Consider the following 20728-nt stretch of genomic DNA (forward strand, 5'->3'; position numbering starts at 1 on the left):
ATAAATATTTCAAACTAGCGAAAGCCAAACTCAATTTGAGATTATTTGATGTAGGCACACGACGGTAGTGACTAACATTCAATACGGCCGTAACGCATTACGTAACGGAGCGATTTACTCTCCCATAAGAAGTTATCACTTCAAAAATATTTAGGAGGGTAGGTGACATCTATACTTATATTATAGGTGAAAGTATCTCTGTCTATATATCTGGTACGCTTTAACGGCTAAACCACTATACTAAATTTCATTATATTTGGTATGAGGTAAACTTAAACTCCAAGAAACGCCATAGGCTAAGGCTACTTTTTATACCCAAAATCTACGGCCGCTCCCCTTAATATGGGCCAAAACTAGTAGGTTATATGACATATTATCAAAGCTTGGCATAATACATGCTTAGCCATAATTAAAATTAAAATTATATTTACATGGCAGCACTGCTGGTGCTGGCATCGTCGATCGGACTTCGTATATACTCTGTACGGAAACTGAGTTTGACATTGTTATTTGTTAATTGTTATCAAACAATTTATGTAAAGTTGTTGATAGCATTTGTAAATAAATAATTAATCATTCTAACTTAAAGTGTTCTTCAGTTAAAAAAACTCATTACAATAATAATGTTCATAAAGAAATATTTCAAATCAAAATCAAAATGTCCTACATTTCATAGAACCGGTATAATCACTAATTGGTTTTAAAATATATTTTTTAACGTATGTTGTGCGATCTTGACTCATAAAAATTAAAAAAAAAAACGATGTAATTTTTTTACAATACTTTAAATACAATAAAATGGAATACAATACGAAAATAAACGAAAACTTATGTAGGCTATGTTTAAAAGGAAATAATCGAATGTTATGTTTAAATAATACGTATCTACAAGATGTTTACGAAAAAATAACGGACATTGAAGTAAGTATAAAATATTTTTGTTAAAGAACTTATCACACTTAGCAAATGAGAGCTAGGCCGAAATAAATAAAGTCTTGGACATTCATGACACTGATAATAATTAAAAAATGTTGTCATATAATGAATATCAATCTCAACTGTAGTTTATTTATATTTATTTATTGATATTTTATTTTCAGTTAAACTCTATAACATACATGCAATCAATATGTTACATATGTGTTAAAAGGTTAAGAAATTGTCACACATTGATTCAGCAAGCTATTACTAGTGACAAAATTTTGAAAGATGCTCTACAATGCAACTCTGAGGTGAGTATATTCTTTCGTATATAATTATAATAATAATTATTTTTTTAATTTATGTCTTAATGTTGATTCCAACTGAAGAAATGATATTGATAAACAATTCTTTATAAATATATCTTTATTTATAATAAAACAATATTGCAGTTCATGATATACCCTCTTTAATTTTACTTGTATAGTTCCGAAAACAGCTTTGTCGACTTTCAAGTGCAATTTTTTTGCAAATCTATAATTAATATAGATTATTCAAGCTGTCGAACAATGATATTGCTTCAATCTCATGTTTTTTTTATTTTTGTTTTATTATTATTGCATTTGTTGTTTGACTTTTGTCTTCTTGTGGTTGGTATAAGCTATATATTCTAATGTACAAGGTTAAAACACATAAGAACTATTTATCGTACTCAGGACCTCCATCTGTGGCCATATATCGAGCCCCTAGTCAGTCGACGAGGCAGTCAAATGAGAGCTGTAAAGTAGCAGAGTGATGACCTCCGTGGTCAAGTAGTGTGTACACCAGTTTTCATGGGTATGCCACTCCGAGGTTCGATTCCCGGCCAAGTCGATGTAGAAAAAGTTCATTAGTTTTCTATGTTGTTTCGGGTCTGGGTGTTTACGGTACCGTCGTTACTTCTGATTTTCCATAACACAAGTGCTTTAGCTACTTACATTGGTTTCGGAGTAATGTATGTGATGTTGTCCAATATTTAAAATTTATTTATTAAAAGAAAAAAAATAAGAATATTATTATATATTGATCTGTTATGACAAAAAAAAAATACATTTTGGTGCAGAGAAGTTTTGCTTCTGCAATTTTTATGGTTTAATTTAATAATAATCTTTATGTTACGTTATAGGTCAATGGAGTACAACAAAATGAAAAATTCAAACTGTCCGTATCATCAACGATCAACATATCACTGGGCGACATAGACTGTGACGTTAAAGATGAGATCGCTATTAAAGAAGAATTAAATGTCCAAGGAGATGGAAATTACATTGACGATATACCTAGTCAAATTGGTATGTATTATTTTATTTGGAACAAAGTTCTTTTATGCTTACAGTAGAGTGAATTGGCAGAAATTGTCATGTAAGGAAGTGCAACCAGACAGCCTTGACCTCTGTACTCTATCCTTGTCTCCTTCTATACGATTTTGTACAATAATATTTTTTGTTATTGTTTTCATTGAAACGGGATTTATAAAAATATTTTTTTTTATGGAATCGGTTGGCGTACGTGTATTTGGGTCACCTGATCGTGTGTAGTCACCACCACCCATAGACAATGGCGCTGTAAGAAATATTAACTACTCCTTACATAGCCGAGTGCCTGTAATTACACTGGTCCACTCACCCTTCAAACTGGAACAGAACAATACTGAGTACTGTTGTATGATGGTAGAATATCTGATGAGTGAGTGGTACCTACCCAGACGGGCAGAAAATAATTAAATATCAAGAAATTAAATTGTTATTAAAAATCTCGTGTGTATTAAAACAATAACAAAATAAATGTTTAAATAATATTCTATAAAACCGTGTATAATAGAAAGAGATAGACAGCAGGAGAAAAAGAGATGGTTGCCTGCATAACGTGACGTACGTGACGATTCTGCCAGCTCACTCTACCGGAAGCCACGTCAGAGAACATCGTTCCAAAGTCTCATCGAGAAGTACAGACAATAACAATAAATATTTATTCCAGATCAAGAAATAAATATAAAAGATCAGTTGTCTTTGGATGATATCAAATCTGATGACGTCAAAGAAATAACATCCGACTCTGAAGACGACGTACCATTAAAGAATATCAGCATGAAGAAGCATCTGGATAGGAAAATCGAAGAGAAGGAAATTAAAAGAATTAAAAAATATAAGGGTATGTTTTTGTTTACATCTAGAGCTGTTTAGCTTGTGGGGGGGGGAGGTATCTACTCATAAACAAACTTTAAAATGAATTTTAAGTCATCAAATCAAATTCCTCTTATTCAATATGGAAGGTATTACACTTGCTTGTTGATTGTCAAATTAAAAACTGCGACCGGTTCGGAAAAGGAAACACCCTGACCTGAGAAGAAATTTTTTATATAGAAATTATCTACATATATTCAATACGATTAGAAATAGCCAGGAGACGATCGTTTCATTCCCAAGCTGTGCTATCAATGATAAACTCACTAATTGTATAGTAACCTTTCGCACACCAGCGTTCTTTAACATTTTTTTTGTAATTTAACAACAGAGGCATTTTGAACGCTTTCTGGGATCCTTTGTAGAACCGTATACATTGCCCCACAAAAGAGTCACTGACTCTATGCAGTCGAGTAACAGGAGTAACAAGATTGTGTTCGTTCCTTGTACCAATGTTATGAGAATCACATTTTCTCATAAAAACATTAATATTTTTCCGTCCATATATAACATTGCTGAATATACAGGTTTATTGGTACTTCGACGTGTTCCCGTTAGGAGGTGATAGGGGTGATTATTTGCGGTAATTTTAACCCCCATATGAATCCTCTCATTAACAATATGGACTGGGAGTCTTTCGACATCAATTTGTCATCTCTGAACACTACCAGTTTCCCCGGACTCGCTTATTAAAAACTGATACATCAAAAAAAAATTGAAATAATATCTTTTTACGTCTCGCATTTATAAATTTGGACCGATAATTATTGTTTTAATACTGACAAATAACCAGTGTTTATTCGTTTTTATAAAACAGAAGAAAAAAATAGATTTTAATTGATACTTTTTTTTTAATACATTTTTCCAGTTGCATTTTTGACTTATTTTGAAAAAATCTAAAAAACGTGATAACTCAAAAATGGTTCACTTCTGCACCATGCATATGGGGGTTAAAATTATCGGAAATAATCACCCCTATCACCTCCTAGCCTCCTCGTATATCGCCGTTGTAATGTAGATTCTAACGTGAAGCACCGTTAAACTCAGTAGTTACTCATTTTCAACAATCAGTTAGATAGATGATTCATTATTAGCCCCAGGTAGGTACCACCCACTCATCAGACATTCTGCCGCCAAGCAGCAAGAAGGGTGAGTGAGCCAGTGTAACTACAGGTACAAGGGACATAACATCTTAGTTCTCAACGTTGGTGGCGCTTTGACTGTGTAAGGAATGGTTAATATTTCTTACAGTGCCAATGTCTATGGGCGGTGGTGACCACTTGCGATCAGGTGGTCCATTGGCAAGTTATTTCCGTTTGGCGGTGTAATATATGTTAGGTACCCAATGCGGCTTGCTCAAATACCGTGGTAGGGCTGAAGTGATTTATGTATAGTACAATAAAATAAATCAGTTACTTTCAGAAACTAAAGTCGACGCTCAAGAATTGATCCTCGACGAGGAACAGCAGCTCGATGAAATGTTCCAGCGCTCGAAGTCGCTGAATTATTTGAATTCTCCGTACAAATGTGATTTGTGTTACAAAGGTTTTCTCGACCCGATAGCGTTTGATAAACACAAAGAAAAACACGATGAGGTATGTTTATAAACGAATACTTGTGGCCCCAGGGCCAGACCGTAAGTTTAGGGGGCCCTGGGCTAACACTACTTAGGGGCCCACCTAATACATATCTGAACGTAGACTTGAATTAAATTAATTGAATGGGTTTGATTAATTTGTTTAATTTATTAAAGTTATTGGATCGTCTATTTTTGACTTTGACTTGACTTAGCTGGGGCCCCCTGAATCCACGGGGCCCTGGGCTGAAGCCCAAAAAGCCATGTGGCAGATCCGGCCCTGTGTGGCCCCCGGGTTTGCTCGCGTTTTAGGGGTTGTTAGATGTTAAGCATAAGTGTCATTCCTTGAAATTTACCCTTTTAAACTGAACTTCATCAATTTCGGTTCAGTGATTTGTCCCTGGAAGAGCAACGGACTCTAAATAATTATTCAAATAGGCTCATAAAAGCACCGGTTTGGAAAGTAGATTCTACCGAGAAGATCTGAGCTTTCACGAAGCCCTACAATCAAATAAAAATGTATTCGTTTGCTTGCTTTCAAGATAAGTGGCCCCCACGAGTGCCAGCTCTGTCACTTGAGATATTTAACGGTCAAGTCGCTGAGGGCTCACACGTCTTCCGCTCATTCGAGACGCTTCTCCTGTAACATATGCTCGCATCTTTCTCACACCAAGTAAGTTATTTAGGCAAATAAATTAATTTGCAACGTTTTTGTGTAACTTTTCTGACGTTTTCTGTTTTTTTTTTTTTTATATATATATATATGTCATCGCCGAGATGGCCCAGTGGTTAGAACTGGCATCTTAACCGATGATTTCGGGTTCAAACCCAGGCAGACCACTGAATTTTCATGTGCTTAATTCGTGTTTATAATTCATCTCGTGCTCGGCGGTGAAGGAAAACATCGTGAGGAAACCTGCATTTGTCTAATTTCAACGAAATTCTGCCACATGTGTATTCCACCAATCCGCACTGGAGCAGCGTGGTGGAATAGGTTGCAAACCTTCTCAAAGGGAGAGGAGCCTTAGCCCAGCAGTGGGAAATTTACAGGCTGTTAATGTAATGTAAAAAATATATATATGTCGGAGGAGCAGGATGCCGAACAGTTGGGTTCGGGGATCGATCCGACGTTTGGAAGACTATGACATGAAATGCAGATACTCACGAAATAAAACGTATTTAATATCGTCTGATCACTGTATTACTTGATTCAATAATCGCACACCACAAATATCAAAGGATTACAATGATTCAACTCGATTAAGATCGAATGGGTTCGCAAGCAGCCATCGCATTCGAGTCGTCTGTCAAAACGTAACGGCTCGCGTCGCCATGACACTTACAACTCCATTCGGGGTGACCGGCTCTTGAAAGTAAATACAGCCATCAAACATTATTGCCAGCTACTCGATTTATTGATTATCCAAATCAACAACCAAAGTAACCGCGTCCCGTTACATATATTTTTTTTGTTAATTTCATTGCAACGTTTGTGTTGTAATGTTCGGATGAAACGTAATATTAAATACTCGAATACTACTAAAAAAAAAATTGTGTTCGAATATTTTTGTATTTGACGGCGCATGGTGCGCCATCTTGTTTATTCATACTGGTTGGAAAAGAGCGTCAATGGGAGTCGAACGGCGCTCTAGTGAAGCGTCGCGTCGATGGTAGCGCGGCCGCCATCTTGGATCGACAGTTACATTCAAGATTTCCCGCGCACCGCGTATGCGACGAATCGCTAATTTCCGACATTCTTTTGTAATAGATTCAGTGATTTATATGTGATTTATTAACGAATCGATGTTGATTACCACTGTGAATATATCTGTGTAATTTATTTGTTTAATCTGTGGATCTGTGTTCATATATAAAATCGTTTGAATATACGCCCACTTATCTTGAATAATCCTGATATTACCAATAAAATGTCTATATATTTATCGGTAAGTTTGATGCAACATTTCGATGTGTTACGGTTGCGTGAAACGTATTTGTGGTTAATTTTTTTTTTTGTAGGTGAGTGATAAAATCAAAAGGCACACAACACGTTGTACATGTGAAACGCTTTTGCGTCAGAAACGTTACACAGAAACGTTGCAAATATATTCAACCTTGAATTTTTTTTTAAATTTATATTGTAATATAAATATATAGCTTAAAATTTTGTATCTTTAATTCATTCCTTACAGACATCAGGCTAAAGCCCATGAGCAATGGCATAACGGACACACATACCCGTGCAAGCCCTGCGGACGTGCCTTTAGGTATGAATTTTTTACTTATTTAAGGTAGTCAGTCAGGCTACCTGTAAATAATCAATATAGACCATAAAAATCACTTACAACACCAGTACAACACAAAATTGTTTTTACACTGGCTCACTCAGATGTTTAGCTGTAGAATACGTGTTTATATTGATGTCTTGTCTATACTAATATTATTAATGCGAATGTCTGTCTGTCTGTTTGTCTGTCTTTTGCTCTTACACGGCCACACTACTGAACCGAATTTGATGTGATTCAGTATGAAATTCTGTGCTCGTCACTGTTCGGGGAAAGTGAAGTGGGTAACGTAAGCCAAACCCTTCCACCCTCGCCGTGGACTTCTGCCACATAAGGGCGCTGAACTCCACCTTGAATGCCTTTTACTTTCACCTTGAGACGAAACCGGTCTTGCTCTTTCGTACCGAGTCCTTGATATCATCTTCGACTGTTACCACTTTTTCTCCTCATTCGGGATACAAATTGGAACATTCCTCTATACCGCGGGCGGATCCCTGTCACCTCCGAAATAAAGGAGTCCATTATTAATTACCAGCTTCTGTGGTAACTAGAGGAGCACTAGTTGATTAGCCACCAGTACTGTTTCCGTCTGGGTCGCTTAGTCATTGATCTTCTAGTTTAACTGACATAGATGTTCAGAAGAAGTCGAGTCCATTGGGAATAGTCATTATTAGCCAGTTTGGACATAGTGGAGGCCTTCGATCGCGTATGGTACATCTTCGGATATAGCATAAGAATTCGAAGTTTCATCCGCACCACCTAGATGTCCGAAAATACGCAACAGCGCGATTTTTCAGGTTGTTTCTGCCTCACTCTTTGGGATCCAAGGTAGGCATGTAGGCAATGCACCTGCAAACCCGTAGTGTTCTGGTCCTAGGGGTGGTGTGAGTCGCTTTCAATCAAGTGAGCCTCGTTTTCCATGTATAGCTTAAAAAAAATAGAAATATTTGGGTATTGAATTCACAATCTACTAGTTGGGTGCGTAATATGTTAATTTATTTGACATCTGTGGTCGTGCTGTGTTCACCATAATGGACAATGTTACTCGAGTGGGTGCAGCAGATATAAACACTCGACTAAACCGCCAGCAAGCCGACCTCGTACCTGTCGCACGTGCGCAAGTGGCACGCGGGCGCGTCGGAGCACGTGTGCGGCGAGTGCGGGGAGGGGTTCGCGCGCCGGCACGGCCTGCTCATGCACCGCAGCAAGGCGCACCGCGGGGACCGCGTGAGTTGCCTCCCTTGCCGGCTGGGTGTCCGTTGTCGACGGACTGCTGATGTTTAACGTCATCGTCTCCAGAAACCGAAGCCCGAGCCCGATCCGGACGGTTTCTGCGTCGAGTGCAACATCCAGTTCGCGTCCACGGAAGCGAAGACGCGTCACGTGTTGATCTCCAAGCGACACGTTATCTTCAAGGATAATGAGTGAGTGTGTGCTTATCGAGCTTCCATGTTTCCAGAGTTTTAATGTCTCCAGAAGAATGATATAAAAATGAAAGTCTGGTCATTGATAACATGTATATATTCAAACGTGCGCCCAGGTGATATATGTGCCACCTGATGATAAGTAGTCACAGTTGCAAATGCGTTGGTAACTCAGACGCTATGCGTCTTCGGTTACACTGGGCGACTCGACCTTCTAACTCGAACACAAGGACACTGAGTATAGCGGTTTGGCGTCAGAACAGCGCGCTGGAGCTACCCAGCCGGCTCGCACGGAGCCCCACCGCCAAGTAAATGATTCCAGATAGCTTTTACCGTGCCGTCGTATAGCTAACGTAACGCGTCCCCCGCCGGCAGCTCCAAGTGCTCGCTGTGCGGCGCGCGGGTGCCGCCCGCGGCGCGCGCGGCGCACGCGCGGCGCCACGTGCGCGCGCTCGCGCCCGCGCCCGCGCCGCGCCCGCCGCTCGCGCTCGCCTGCGACCAGGTGAGGTGGTCCTTCTGGCCGGATCCGCGCCGCTTTACACCTGAGAGGACTTCGTTGAGTTATAGCTAGCTCCTAGACAAACGATGCTCTAAACGGGACAAGAGGTCCAGGTTCAAACTGAAATTTGAAAGTGTGTGTGTATGTGTTTGAAACACTTCCTCGGTGCGTGCAAAGCGTCGTTGGTCCTGTGCCTGGACTCTATCAAATCGTATCCGTTTCAGGCGAATAAACCGGTGAACGAATGTTTATCTCATTGCACTACTTGCCGGTTCTTCCCGGTAGATCTGTATTCCGAACCGGCGGTAACTTCGCTTAATATAGTTTGTTAAATTACGATTCAAAAGTGCTCGTGAAAGCCTACTTGAATAGAGTGTATTTTGATTTTGATTGATTGCAAAGTCGAAGCTTCGAAATCTTAAATTAACAAAACAGTACTAGTTTTAATAAACAAACATTTTTCACCAACGTCTGGTCTGTGATTATTATTACAGAACAGTATAACTGTATACTACTGTAATAATAATACTAAGTATTTCGTGTGCGTTTTCGCTTAAAGTGAATAAATTCGAAAGTAATCTCACTTGACGTAATTTTGTGTGAAAAGTTAGTAGAATTCTCCCGAGAATGTTACTAGTGATCCGTCCCGACATCACAGACTTTGCTATGTGATATTCGAGACCGGATTTCGAGGATTGGAGGCCCATTCGCAACAGGGAAGTGGAGTCCCCGGAATATTGTTTCACAAATGAATTCGTAATTTTTCATTTCTGTCAGTCAGTAATATATTCAGTTTTATGTATCAGTAACATTTAAAATAGTAATATTTTTATAATTTGACTTTAGATATCTCAACATATATTTGATTAAAATTGTTAACTCGTCGGAATCTCTATTGTGGGGCCCCCTCTCTCGTGGAGGCCCTAGGCCATAAGCCCGGTTGCCCACCCCTAAATCCAGCCAAGTATTTATTAATGAAGATAATTTAAGGTTATAAAAATAATTGATACCCTCACACACACACACGCACACAGGAGTAGCGTAGTTCAGAAGATTACACTCTACATACAAACAAACATATTCTATATAAGATTTTAAATTAACATGGTTGTTTTTATTACTAACAGTATTTAAAACGGGTCTCGTGAACAAGACTTTCGTAGATAACGTCGAAATATCGAGCTCCACCAAATAAAAATAAAAAACATGGTAAATATCCCGTTTTAAATACTGTTAGAAACATATTCTATTTCTTTCTCAGGGCTGGATCTACCATATGGCTTTTTGGGCTTCAGTCCAGGGCCCCGTGGATGCCAGGGGCCCAGCTAAGTCAAGTCAAAGTCAAAATTAGACGATAATGCGAAAGAATCCATAACTTTATTAAACTAAACAGTCCGGCAATTAATCAAACCCATTCAATTAATTTAATTCAAGTCTACGTTCAGATACGTCTTAGGTGGGCCCCTAAGTAGTGTTAGACCAGGGCCTCCTAGACTTACGGTCCGACCCTGCTCTTTCTAACACCAGTGTATACAATGTTAAATTTCTAATGTTACCAGTGCGAATCGACGTTTCCAAGTCGAGCGAAACTCCAGAATCACGTGAAACGAATCCACCTGGGCTTGAAGTATAATAAAAACATAGTCTGCGAGATATGCGGCAAGAAGTGCACGGTGAGTGTTTAGATTAAATTATAATCCGACCAAACGTCCCACTGCTGGGCGAGATGGCCCAGCGGCTAGAACGCTTCTTAGCCGATCATTGCGGGTTTAAGGTGAGCACCACTGAATTTTCATTTGCCTCATTTGTGTTTATAATTCATCTCGTGCTCGGCGGTGAAGGAAAACATCGTGAGGAAACCTGCATGTGTCTAATTTCAACGAAATTCTGCCACAAGTGTATTCCACCAACCCGCATTGGAGCAGCGTGGTGGAATATGCTCCATACCTTCTCCTCAACGGGAGAGGAGGCCTTAGCCCAGCAGTGGGAAATTTACAGGCTGTTATTGTTGTTGGTGTACTGGGCTAAGCCTTCCCCTCCGTTAAGGCTTTCTATTGTGTGCAACTAGAAACACGTGCTTGCCAGGAAGCTAGGTCACTACAGAATTAAAGAAGCCCCTCTCAATCTTCTGATTTTGTACTGGAACAATTTGTTTGATGTAAATAGTTAGAGATAGCCCGGCGCTCCAGTAGATGTGGGAGTCCCTCAGAGATCTATTCTTGGTCCATTTATCTTCCTCGGTTACATTAGTGACTTGCCATTTTTGGTCGCGACAAATATGAGACTGTATTTAAAAATTAAAATATCTTAATTGTACAATCTCAATTGCTAGAATTTGGCAATCAATAAGAAACTGTAATCCTTTGTATGTTGAATAGAGATATTTTAATTTGAACTTTAAGCTCCAAGGAGGGACATGGGGCATTATTTTGTACGTCTGATGACTAAAAGGTGTGGAAACCGCTGGCAGAAACTAGCTAATTATATGGCACTGGGCTTTGCCCACGTTTTAGGGGTTAGTCAAGGGTTTGCCATAAAAAAGTAGCCTATGTCATTCCTTGAAGTTCAATCTTGCTTCATATCAAATTTCAACATGACCACTGAGCCGCCTCCGACCGCGTGTGTCGCAGTCGGACGCCACGCTGCGCTACCACCAGCGCCGCCACACGGGCGAGAAGCCGTTCCCGTGCGAGCGCTGCGCCGCGCGCTTCGTGAGTCGCGAGCAGCTGCGCCTCCACGCGCGCACGCACTCCGGCGAGCGCCCTTACCGCTGCGCGCTCTGCCACCACGCCTTCAGCCAGAAGCCGGCGCTCACCCGCCACTACCGGGTGAGCATCGACCTCCCCCCCCTTGACGCATCGAGCCGAGCCGTCTGCCTCCGGGCTACAATCGGCGCTCTCTGTTCCAGGTCCACACGGGCGCGAAGCCCTATGAGTGCCACGTGTGCGGCAAGCCTTTCAGCCAGTCGAATTCGCTCAAGACGCACATCCGGACGGTCCACCTGAGATTACCTCCGAACAAGAAAAAAAAGGATCAGACTGCAGAGCGAGCTGTCGACAAGGACGGCGCCGAAGTCATATGAAGACACAATCTTGTATCTTGTGAATAAACTGTTGTGTTCTTTGAGAAAAATGTTTTATTTTTGTAATAAATCGCATCAAAATCTTTGATGACTTTGTTTTATACTGTGTAATGATGTCACTTGGTGGTAGGGCTTTGTGCAAGCCCGTCTGGGTAGGTACCACCCACTCATCAGATATTCTACCGCCAAATAACAGTACTCTGTTGTGTTCCGGTTAGAAGGGTGAGTGAGCCAGTGTAATCACAGGCGCAAGGGACATAACATCTTAGTTTCCAAGGTTGGTGGCGCATAGTTTATGTAAGGAATGGTTAATATTTCTTACAGAACCTATGTTCGTCTGATCGTCTGACTCTATCCGCAATAGTCTGGACCTACCCACATTTGTCTGAATTTATCCGCATTTGTCTGAATCTAATCTAAAAAAATAGATTTTGCCAAGATTAACTGAGAAATACTCCAACCGAAATGTTAGCATCGATTCGATTTTATTCATTCTAACAAATTTGATACCTATTACTAAGATTAACTCGTAATTTAATCTTCCTATTGCGTCCAAGACTCAAAACGAAATTCTAGGATTGATGCTCAAAGGGGGATCGCTTAGTTCGATATTTTACATTCTAAAATAATAGATATTGCCAAGATTAATAGATAAAAACTCGAAACGAAACGCTAGCATCTATCTAACAATTGAGATTAGTAGTCATTCGTCAGGGTCTATTTATATTCATCTGGCTATATATGCATTCGTCGGGATCTTTCCGCATATGTCTGAATCTAAAATTTCTTAATCCTAAAAGATTTCAATTATGTCGTATTTAGTGATTGCGGTCACGGCGGCTAATCTCAAGGTAGACCAGCCAACACGCAGGACATATTATAGTGGTCAAGTGCGTGCGCAATATCATGTCCTGCATCCTGTATTTTTAAACTTGTTACAATAGCACTAGACTACAATTGGTAACTACCGATGTATACCTTTCGTAATATATTTCCCATCGACATTCCACATTCAAGAATTCTCGTAACACCTTACTTGAGAATTCTGGGGAATACAACACAAAGACCACCAAAGCGATCGCCGTGATTTCAATAATTCTTCGTAATATATAATATGGGAATCGTACGAGTTGCAACATTGAGACCACCGATGTATTGCCGGCAACCATCGGTACCGAGTACGAAGGAAACTTCACTTCTGGCTCACTGGCAGGTATCGAACTTATAAGAAATATCTATGAAGCCTGGGAGAGGTCGCAGGATGCCTTAAGGATTTTCTGCGACTTATCCAAAGCCTTTGATTGTGTTCAGCATGAAATTCTGGTCAGGAAACTATATCACTATGGAATTAGAGAATGTGCACTCGACCTTCTGACTTCTTATAACAATAGAATTCAGAGGGTTGACGTTAAATGGGGAATCGATGGATCCAGTTGAAACAACTGAATTACATTTTAAAAAAATGAAACGATCGCCTCCTGGCTGTTTCTATTCATATACAATTCCGTATCTAATTAATTTGACAAAAAAAAAAAAAGACTCGCTGAGTTTCTTTCGCCGGTTCTCAGGTCAGGGTGTTCCTTTTTCCGAACCGGTGGTAGTGTTTATTTTTTTTTTTATCGTTAGGCGGACGAGCAAATGGGCCACTTGATGGTAAGTGGTCACCACCGCCCATAGACAATGGCGCTGTAAGAAATATTAACCATTCCTTACATCACCAATGCGCCACCAACCTTGGGAACTAAGATGTTGTCTCTTGTGCCTGTAGTTACACTGGCTCACTCACTTTTCAAACCGGAACACAACAGTACTGAGTGCTGCTGTTTGGCGGTATAATACCTGATGAGTGGGTGGTACCTACCCAGACGGGGATGCACAAAGCCCTACCACCAATTTGACCATCAATTCTATGTTCAATAAAGGAAAAATGAGTTTGAGTTTGAGTTGGTCTCTCAAGCAAGCCCAGTCGCTTCTAGGGAGACTCAACTTTGCCTCATTTGTTATTCGCCGAGGGAGAATGCATTGTCGGACAATGCAATACTACAGCCGACAACTCCCCAGGTCTCATCCATGCAGAAAATTAACCTTAAAGATTCTGTAGTGAGCGACATGTAATGGTGGATGACGGCTGCGTCAGGCTCCTTACCCATTCACATGGCCTCAGTAAGTCATCACCTCACAACCGATGCTTCCGATATAGGCTAGGGAGCGCAAATTGGGGACACCAAGGTATCCGGTCAGTGGACCACAGCACAGCAAACATGACATGTCAATCTCAAAGAACTGCAGTCCACAAAGTCATTATTCACGAACAGGACCAGTTACGCAATGCTCATATTATGTTTATATATATATATATTATGTTTTTATATCATGTTTACTTCTCTTGACAGACAATCGTACTGTGGTGTCCCATCTCAACAAAGAAGGTGGTACCAAATCGATGAAGCTTTTAAATCTCACAATGCAGTTATTGAAAGTAATGGATCTCCTGAACATTCAACTGACGGCTCAGAACTTTCCAGGCCGTTACAATTGCGAAGTCGATGCGTTGTCCAGAATGAAACCATGTCCGGAATGGCATCTTCTGCAGCAGGCTACTGGGATGATTTTTCAAATGTAGGGTACTCCAGATGTAGATTTATTCGCTTCAAGGACAGCCCACGTCGTACCGAAATATGTCACATTAGATATATCGGACCAGACGGCTTTCCTACACAACGCTTTTTGCCACCATTGGGATTACAGACTAGCTTGGCTATTTCCACCTCCCTACTTAATTCCTCGGGTTCTGTTTCAGCTAAACAATGCGAAAGGTATATATATACTTATTGCACCCAAGTGGGAGAAAACGTTCTGGATGGCAGATCTACAGTGCCGTGCCATTCGAGAACCTTACCACATTCCGAACCTTCAAGAACAACTGGACACGGTAACTGGATTCCACGCACCGAACATCCAACAAATTCATTTGGAGGCTTGGTTGATTTTGGGTGGGCGGAAATGATTGAAAATTCGACTCCAGAAGAGAAATCTCTCTTACTATCCAGTTGGCGACAGTCGACTTTAAAAACATACCAACCAGCTTGACGAAAATGGAAATCCTGGTGCATGAGTAATACTGTTGACTACGAAGCCCTAAATCCAACAGAAGTTGCTCGTTACTTAGCCTATTTGCACATCGTTGAACGTTTGGCATACAGAACAATACTAGTTCATAAATCAGTCGTATCAACTTTTACAAATATTTCATCAAAAATCGAATTATCTTCTAACTTATATATAGATACTTTATCCAATCAACTAAGTGACATTAACACCGAATTAGGAGGACTTAGAGAAGCTATGAACTTTTTTAGTGATCAGTATGATAATTTTAAGAAATGTTTAGAAACTAGTGCTGCTACTATCCAAAAATTACAAACTAAAAATGATCAGCTAACGTTGGAAGTAAAAGATCTCACTACGCGATTAAATCTTACTGAACAATATATGCGCGAAAGTAACCTGGAAATTAATGGAGTTCCGGAACATAAGACCGAAAATCTCGTGAATACTATTGGACAGTTAGCTAAAACTGTTAATGTAAATCTCTTAGATGATGATATTATACAAGTAACACGAGTTGCAAAGTTGAGGAATGATAGTAACAGGCCACGTACGGTTATTGCAAGACTGCGTACGCCGCGACATCGTGATATTTTGTTGGCAGCTGTTCAAACATTTAATAAAAAGAATAAAGACGAGAAATTAAACTCCCATCATCTGGGTTTTGGTGGTACGCGATCGCCAGTGTATGTTGCAGAGCATTTGACTCCGTCGAACAAGTCACTTCATGCTGCTACGAGAGCCAAGGCTAAAGAGCTAAATTACAGATTTACTTGGGTCCGTAACGGGAGAATCTATGTCCGCAAAAACGAGTCCAGCCAAGCCATATTAATTAGAAATACGGATAGTATTAAGTTAATAGTTTAAGGGGAAAATATGTTATCCATGATAGTGTGATTTTAAATTTACTGTGTAAAAATGTTTGAACTATATTATCAGAATATTCGAGGTATCCGCACGCGGACGAATCAAATGTACAAAAATATTTTACTGTGTTCTTATGATGTCATTGTATTTACTGAAACCTGGCTAAAGGCTGGTGTATATGACAGTGAATTTATAGATTCGCGTTACAATGTTTACCGAAAGGATAGATTCATTGTTGGAAATAGCTGTTTGGCCACAGGTTCTAAGCCAATAACCAAGCAGGATGGAGGAGGCGTATTAATTGCTGTTTCAAAAAATATCGATTCATGCAGGATATCGAGTTGGGAAACTGATGGAGAAGATTTGTGGATCATTATAAATACAAAAATTGGTAATAACCTGATTAAAATTGCTATAGGAGTTGTATATTTGCCACCTCCATCCAGATTGGATACACTCAATGAATTTCTCGAGAAGGCTTCAATAGCATTGCAGCACTGTGATAACGCTATTATTTTGGGTGATTTTAATTTGGGTTCAATTATATGGAAAGAAAGCAATGATTATTCATATATGTATCCGATAAAATATCAGAGTGCAATCGAGAAATCGTTGATAGATTTTGCCAATCTTAACAACCTTAATCAGTATAACAATATAACTAATTGCAATGGTAAAATCCTAGATTTAATTTTTAGCAATCTATCCAATATAAAAGTTCATAGCACACCAGATCCGCTACGGGAAATTGACAAATACCATCCTAATTTAGTATGTACTTTTGAAAACTTAAATTTAAAGATGCTTCCACCTAAATCTCGACTGAACTTTAATTTCTATAAAGCAGACTATACCAAAATACTGACTGAACTAGAGCGTACAAACTGGGATAATCAGTTTATGCAATGTAGTACTGTAGACGACATGGTTTCCATTTTTTATGATGTTCTCGAGTCCCTTATCCAAAAATATGTTCCGAAGTCAATAAAACGTGGCTCCAAACGCTATCCGATTTGGTACACTAAGTCAATGATAAATTTGTTGAATGAAAAATATAAATTAAGGCTAAGGCATCGAAAATATAAAAATCCGCGTGATCAACTTGAATTTGAACTTATCAGAGACCGTTGTAACAAACTATATGATGAGTGCTATGCAAATTATAAAAGAAATATCCAGGATGCTCTTATTAAAAATAGTAAGTCATTCTGGAAGTTTTTTGATAAAAAATCTAAAAAAAATTCTATTCCGTCCGTCGTGCACCTTGAGAATGTAATAGCAGAAAGCGGCTCTGATATTGCAAACCTTTTTGCCAAAAATTTTGCATCTATATATTCGACTCAAATACATGACCACCAAAGCTTCCCTATATCTCAAAATACGTTTACAGTATGTCCTCAATATACTGAAGCCGAAGTCTATAATGTTTTAAAAAATTTGGATGCGTCAAAGGGTGCTGGACCTGATAACATTCCGTCTCTGTTTGCAAAACGTTGTGCTGCTCATTTATCTCGACCATTAGTGGCAATCATCAATCGATCCCTTACTGATGGCAAATTTCCTCAACGATGGAAACAGGCTAGAATTTTACCAATTTATAAGAAAGGTGCGCAGGATGACATCAAAAACTATAGACCTATTTCTATTTTGTCTTGTTTTTCAAAAATATTTGAGACCCTAGTTTATTCCAGCGTTTATCCTACGATAAATAATATTTTAACACCCCACCAACATGGTTTTAGGAAAGGCTATTCAATACAAACTAATTTACTTTCTTTTGTTACTGATATTTCCCAATCATTAGATGCAAGACGTGAAGTAGATGTCATTTATACTGACTTTAGCAGTGCTTTTGATAAAGTAGACCACTTAATTTTAGTTAAAAAGTTAAAGTCAATTGGTTTTGATGGTCCTGTTTTAAGTTGGTTTAAGTCGTATCTGACCGATCGTCCTCAAATAGTATCTATTAAAGGGTATGAATCAGCCGTATATTATGCTAAATCAGGAGTTCCTCAAGGTTCCCACTTGGGTCCACTGTTGTTTTTAGTGTACATCAATGATATCGCTCAATACTTACGTCATAGCAAATATTCCCTCTTTGCTGATGATCTTAAAATATATCAGACAGTTAAATCTTGCTGTGACGTACAATTAATCCAAAAAGATTTGAATGGTATTCAACACTGGTGTGCACTCAATAATATGAAATTAAACCCAAAAAAATGTTACCACATTCGTTTTACCAAAATGAAAATAAACGTTTGTCCAGCTGAATACACAATTAATGGAGAATCGGTTGAACAAGTTGATGACGTTCGTGATCTCGGGGTTATAATCGACAAAAAACTCACATTTGTTCCTCATATTGAAACCATAGTCAAGAAGGCATCACAAATGATCGGTTTCATAAAGAGAAACACAAAAACTTTTAACAGTAACACCAAGATTACCCTATATAATGCTCTTGTACGAAGTCTACTTGAATATGCGTCCCAAGTATGGAACCCCACGTATACAGTTCATTTACAGAGAATAGAAAACTTACAACGTGCATTTACCAGATCTCTTGCTTTTAATTGTAGTGGATTATCACATAGAACACCATATGACACGCGTTTAAATTTCTTTAAAATGGAAGCCTTGTCTAAACGTCGACAAATGCATGACCTGATATTTTTATATAAAATTATTAACGGGGTAGTTAGAAGTGAGCACCTTCTGTCGTATATTAACATCTCAGTACCCGTTAGACCTCCTAGAAAGCCTATTTATAAAATATTTCATACAACCGTCTCTCGCACAAATGTCGGCAAACATTGTCCTATGAATAGACTTTGCTCTGAGTACAACCAACTATGTTCTAAGATCCCGCATCTTGACATATTTTCTGATGCCTTGCCCAGATTTAAGAATAAAATCTATCAATAAAAAAATTCGTCTGTAGTCACATTTTTCACTGTACTGTTACTAAGACATAATTGTTTTATTTTTCATTTGTGGATCTTTATTTATGGTTTTATATATTAGTTTTGTATATTAGGTCTTATGATTTCTTTTTAATATATATATATTTTTTTATTATTACTTAAATTCAACAGGTAGACAATAAGTTTTATTTTTTGTTTTTTCTTTGTGCGAATGTTGTGTACATCTGTAATTGTCACTCATATCAGGTCCTAATTTTTTCTCTTTTGTTTTATCTGTTATTTATAAGTGCTGAATATGTGTGATGTTGATGTACCTTTTAAATAAATAAATAAATAAATAACTTCTTTATCAAACATATGCTAAAAGCTATTTCAGTTGCAAGAATAAGGAATGCTGCACCGCCTATATAGGATGCTCAAATGGTAATACAATACCTGAACAATTATACTCCAGATGAAACAAACTTGTATCAAGTATCGAGACGAGCAGCAATCCTACTTCTTTTGTCATCGGGACGCAGAGTCCATGATTTGACTTTGCTAAGTATTGAGGAAGGCAGATATATTGAGAAAAAATAATGCTATTATTTTTTGGCCACGTTTTGGATCTAAAACGCACAGCGTAAATTATAACCAGTCGGGATGGAAACTGTTGCAACATCCAAGCAAACCTTTGGATTGCGCTTATTGGATTCGTTATATGATACATCTCTCCGACGAACGTGGCCACGTATCTGGAAATTTGATGGAGTTATTTATTACAACAAGAGGAAATCCTAAGGCTGCATCAAGGACTGTGATTGGAGGCTGGGTGAAATCAGTTTTGAGGGAAGCAGGCGTGGAAGCATCCCCTGGATCCGTACGGTCTGCGGTAGAATCTCTTAATAGGATCGAGGACTTTACTATTGATAAAATTTTAGAAACTGGTAATTGGAGGCATGAGCACACATTTAGAAAATATTACCAAAAAGTGGTCTTGAAACAATCTGATATGAATACTAGGAATGTTTCTTTGTCAAATTATTTTAATCCGATTCACTAAACTTATTTATATTTTGTGATTAATATTATATATATATATATATTGTGATTAAAGTAATTGTATATAATATGTATATTTCAATTAATAACAAATTATAACATTGTCATTTTAGTCATCACCAGGAGATAACAAACACGTCACTCAAGATGGATTCCGGATGTCGACACGGAATAAATTATAGAAACTTTTACCTTACAACAAAACTTACCTTTAATTTTTCCTTAAGACATCCGGAATCCAGGTAATTTGTACCTGGTGCATCTCGAGTTAATAATGAAGTTAAAAGTTGGTGTCGAAAAAAGTGCGCCCATTAGTGCCGCCAAAAGAGAGAACGGCGCCGGAAGTACGAAGGGAGGAAGTCGCTAAGCTGAAAATCGCTAAAAAAGACAGGTGCTTGACTCAAGATGGATTCCGGATGTCTTAAGGAAAAATAATAGGCAAGTTTTATTGTAAGGTAAAACTCTATAAAATAGTTTTAATAAAAAAAATTAATATCAATTTTATCATTGTTATTTAGTTATTTTCAAATGATGTTCGTTGACTTGTGCATATGTCCTGCGTTGTTAGCTGGTCTTACTTGAGATTAGCCAAAATTAGTTTAAGACAACATAATCACTTAAATCAAGAGGCAACAAGTTACCGGAGAAATAAAATAACACATTTTACATAGAAAAAATACAATTTATTTACACAGTAAATAAACTAAGGCTAACCTAGCTTTTATTATTATTGTATAAACTTCATCCAAGGCATATTCTTTGAAACAATTATTTTG

The 20728-nt window shown here is 38.6% G+C and overlaps 1 protein-coding gene across 1 annotated transcript; it reads left to right on the forward strand.

The window, feature by feature from the left end:
* The first annotated feature begins 764 nt into the window (after window positions 1–764).
* LOC113391403 (zinc finger protein ZFP2-like) lies at window positions 765–12060 on the forward strand. The gene is made up of 13 exons (XM_064220103.1): window positions 765–921; window positions 1101–1232; window positions 2087–2252; window positions 2938–3111; window positions 4566–4738; window positions 5262–5392; window positions 6912–6986; window positions 8093–8231; window positions 8304–8428; window positions 8804–8930; window positions 10487–10600; window positions 11558–11755; window positions 11836–12060. Exons 1-13 carry the CDS (start codon window positions 799–801, stop codon window positions 12007–12009), a joined length of 1851 nt encoding a protein of 616 aa, XP_064076173.1. The 5' UTR covers window positions 765–798; the 3' UTR covers window positions 12010–12060.
* Window positions 12061–20728: the final 8668 nt, after the last annotated feature.

Source organism: Vanessa tameamea, chromosome 31 (assembly GCF_037043105.1).
Source record: "Vanessa tameamea isolate UH-Manoa-2023 chromosome 31, ilVanTame1 primary haplotype, whole genome shotgun sequence".
In the NCBI taxonomy this organism is placed as follows: Eukaryota; Metazoa; Arthropoda; class Insecta; order Lepidoptera; family Nymphalidae; genus Vanessa; species Vanessa tameamea.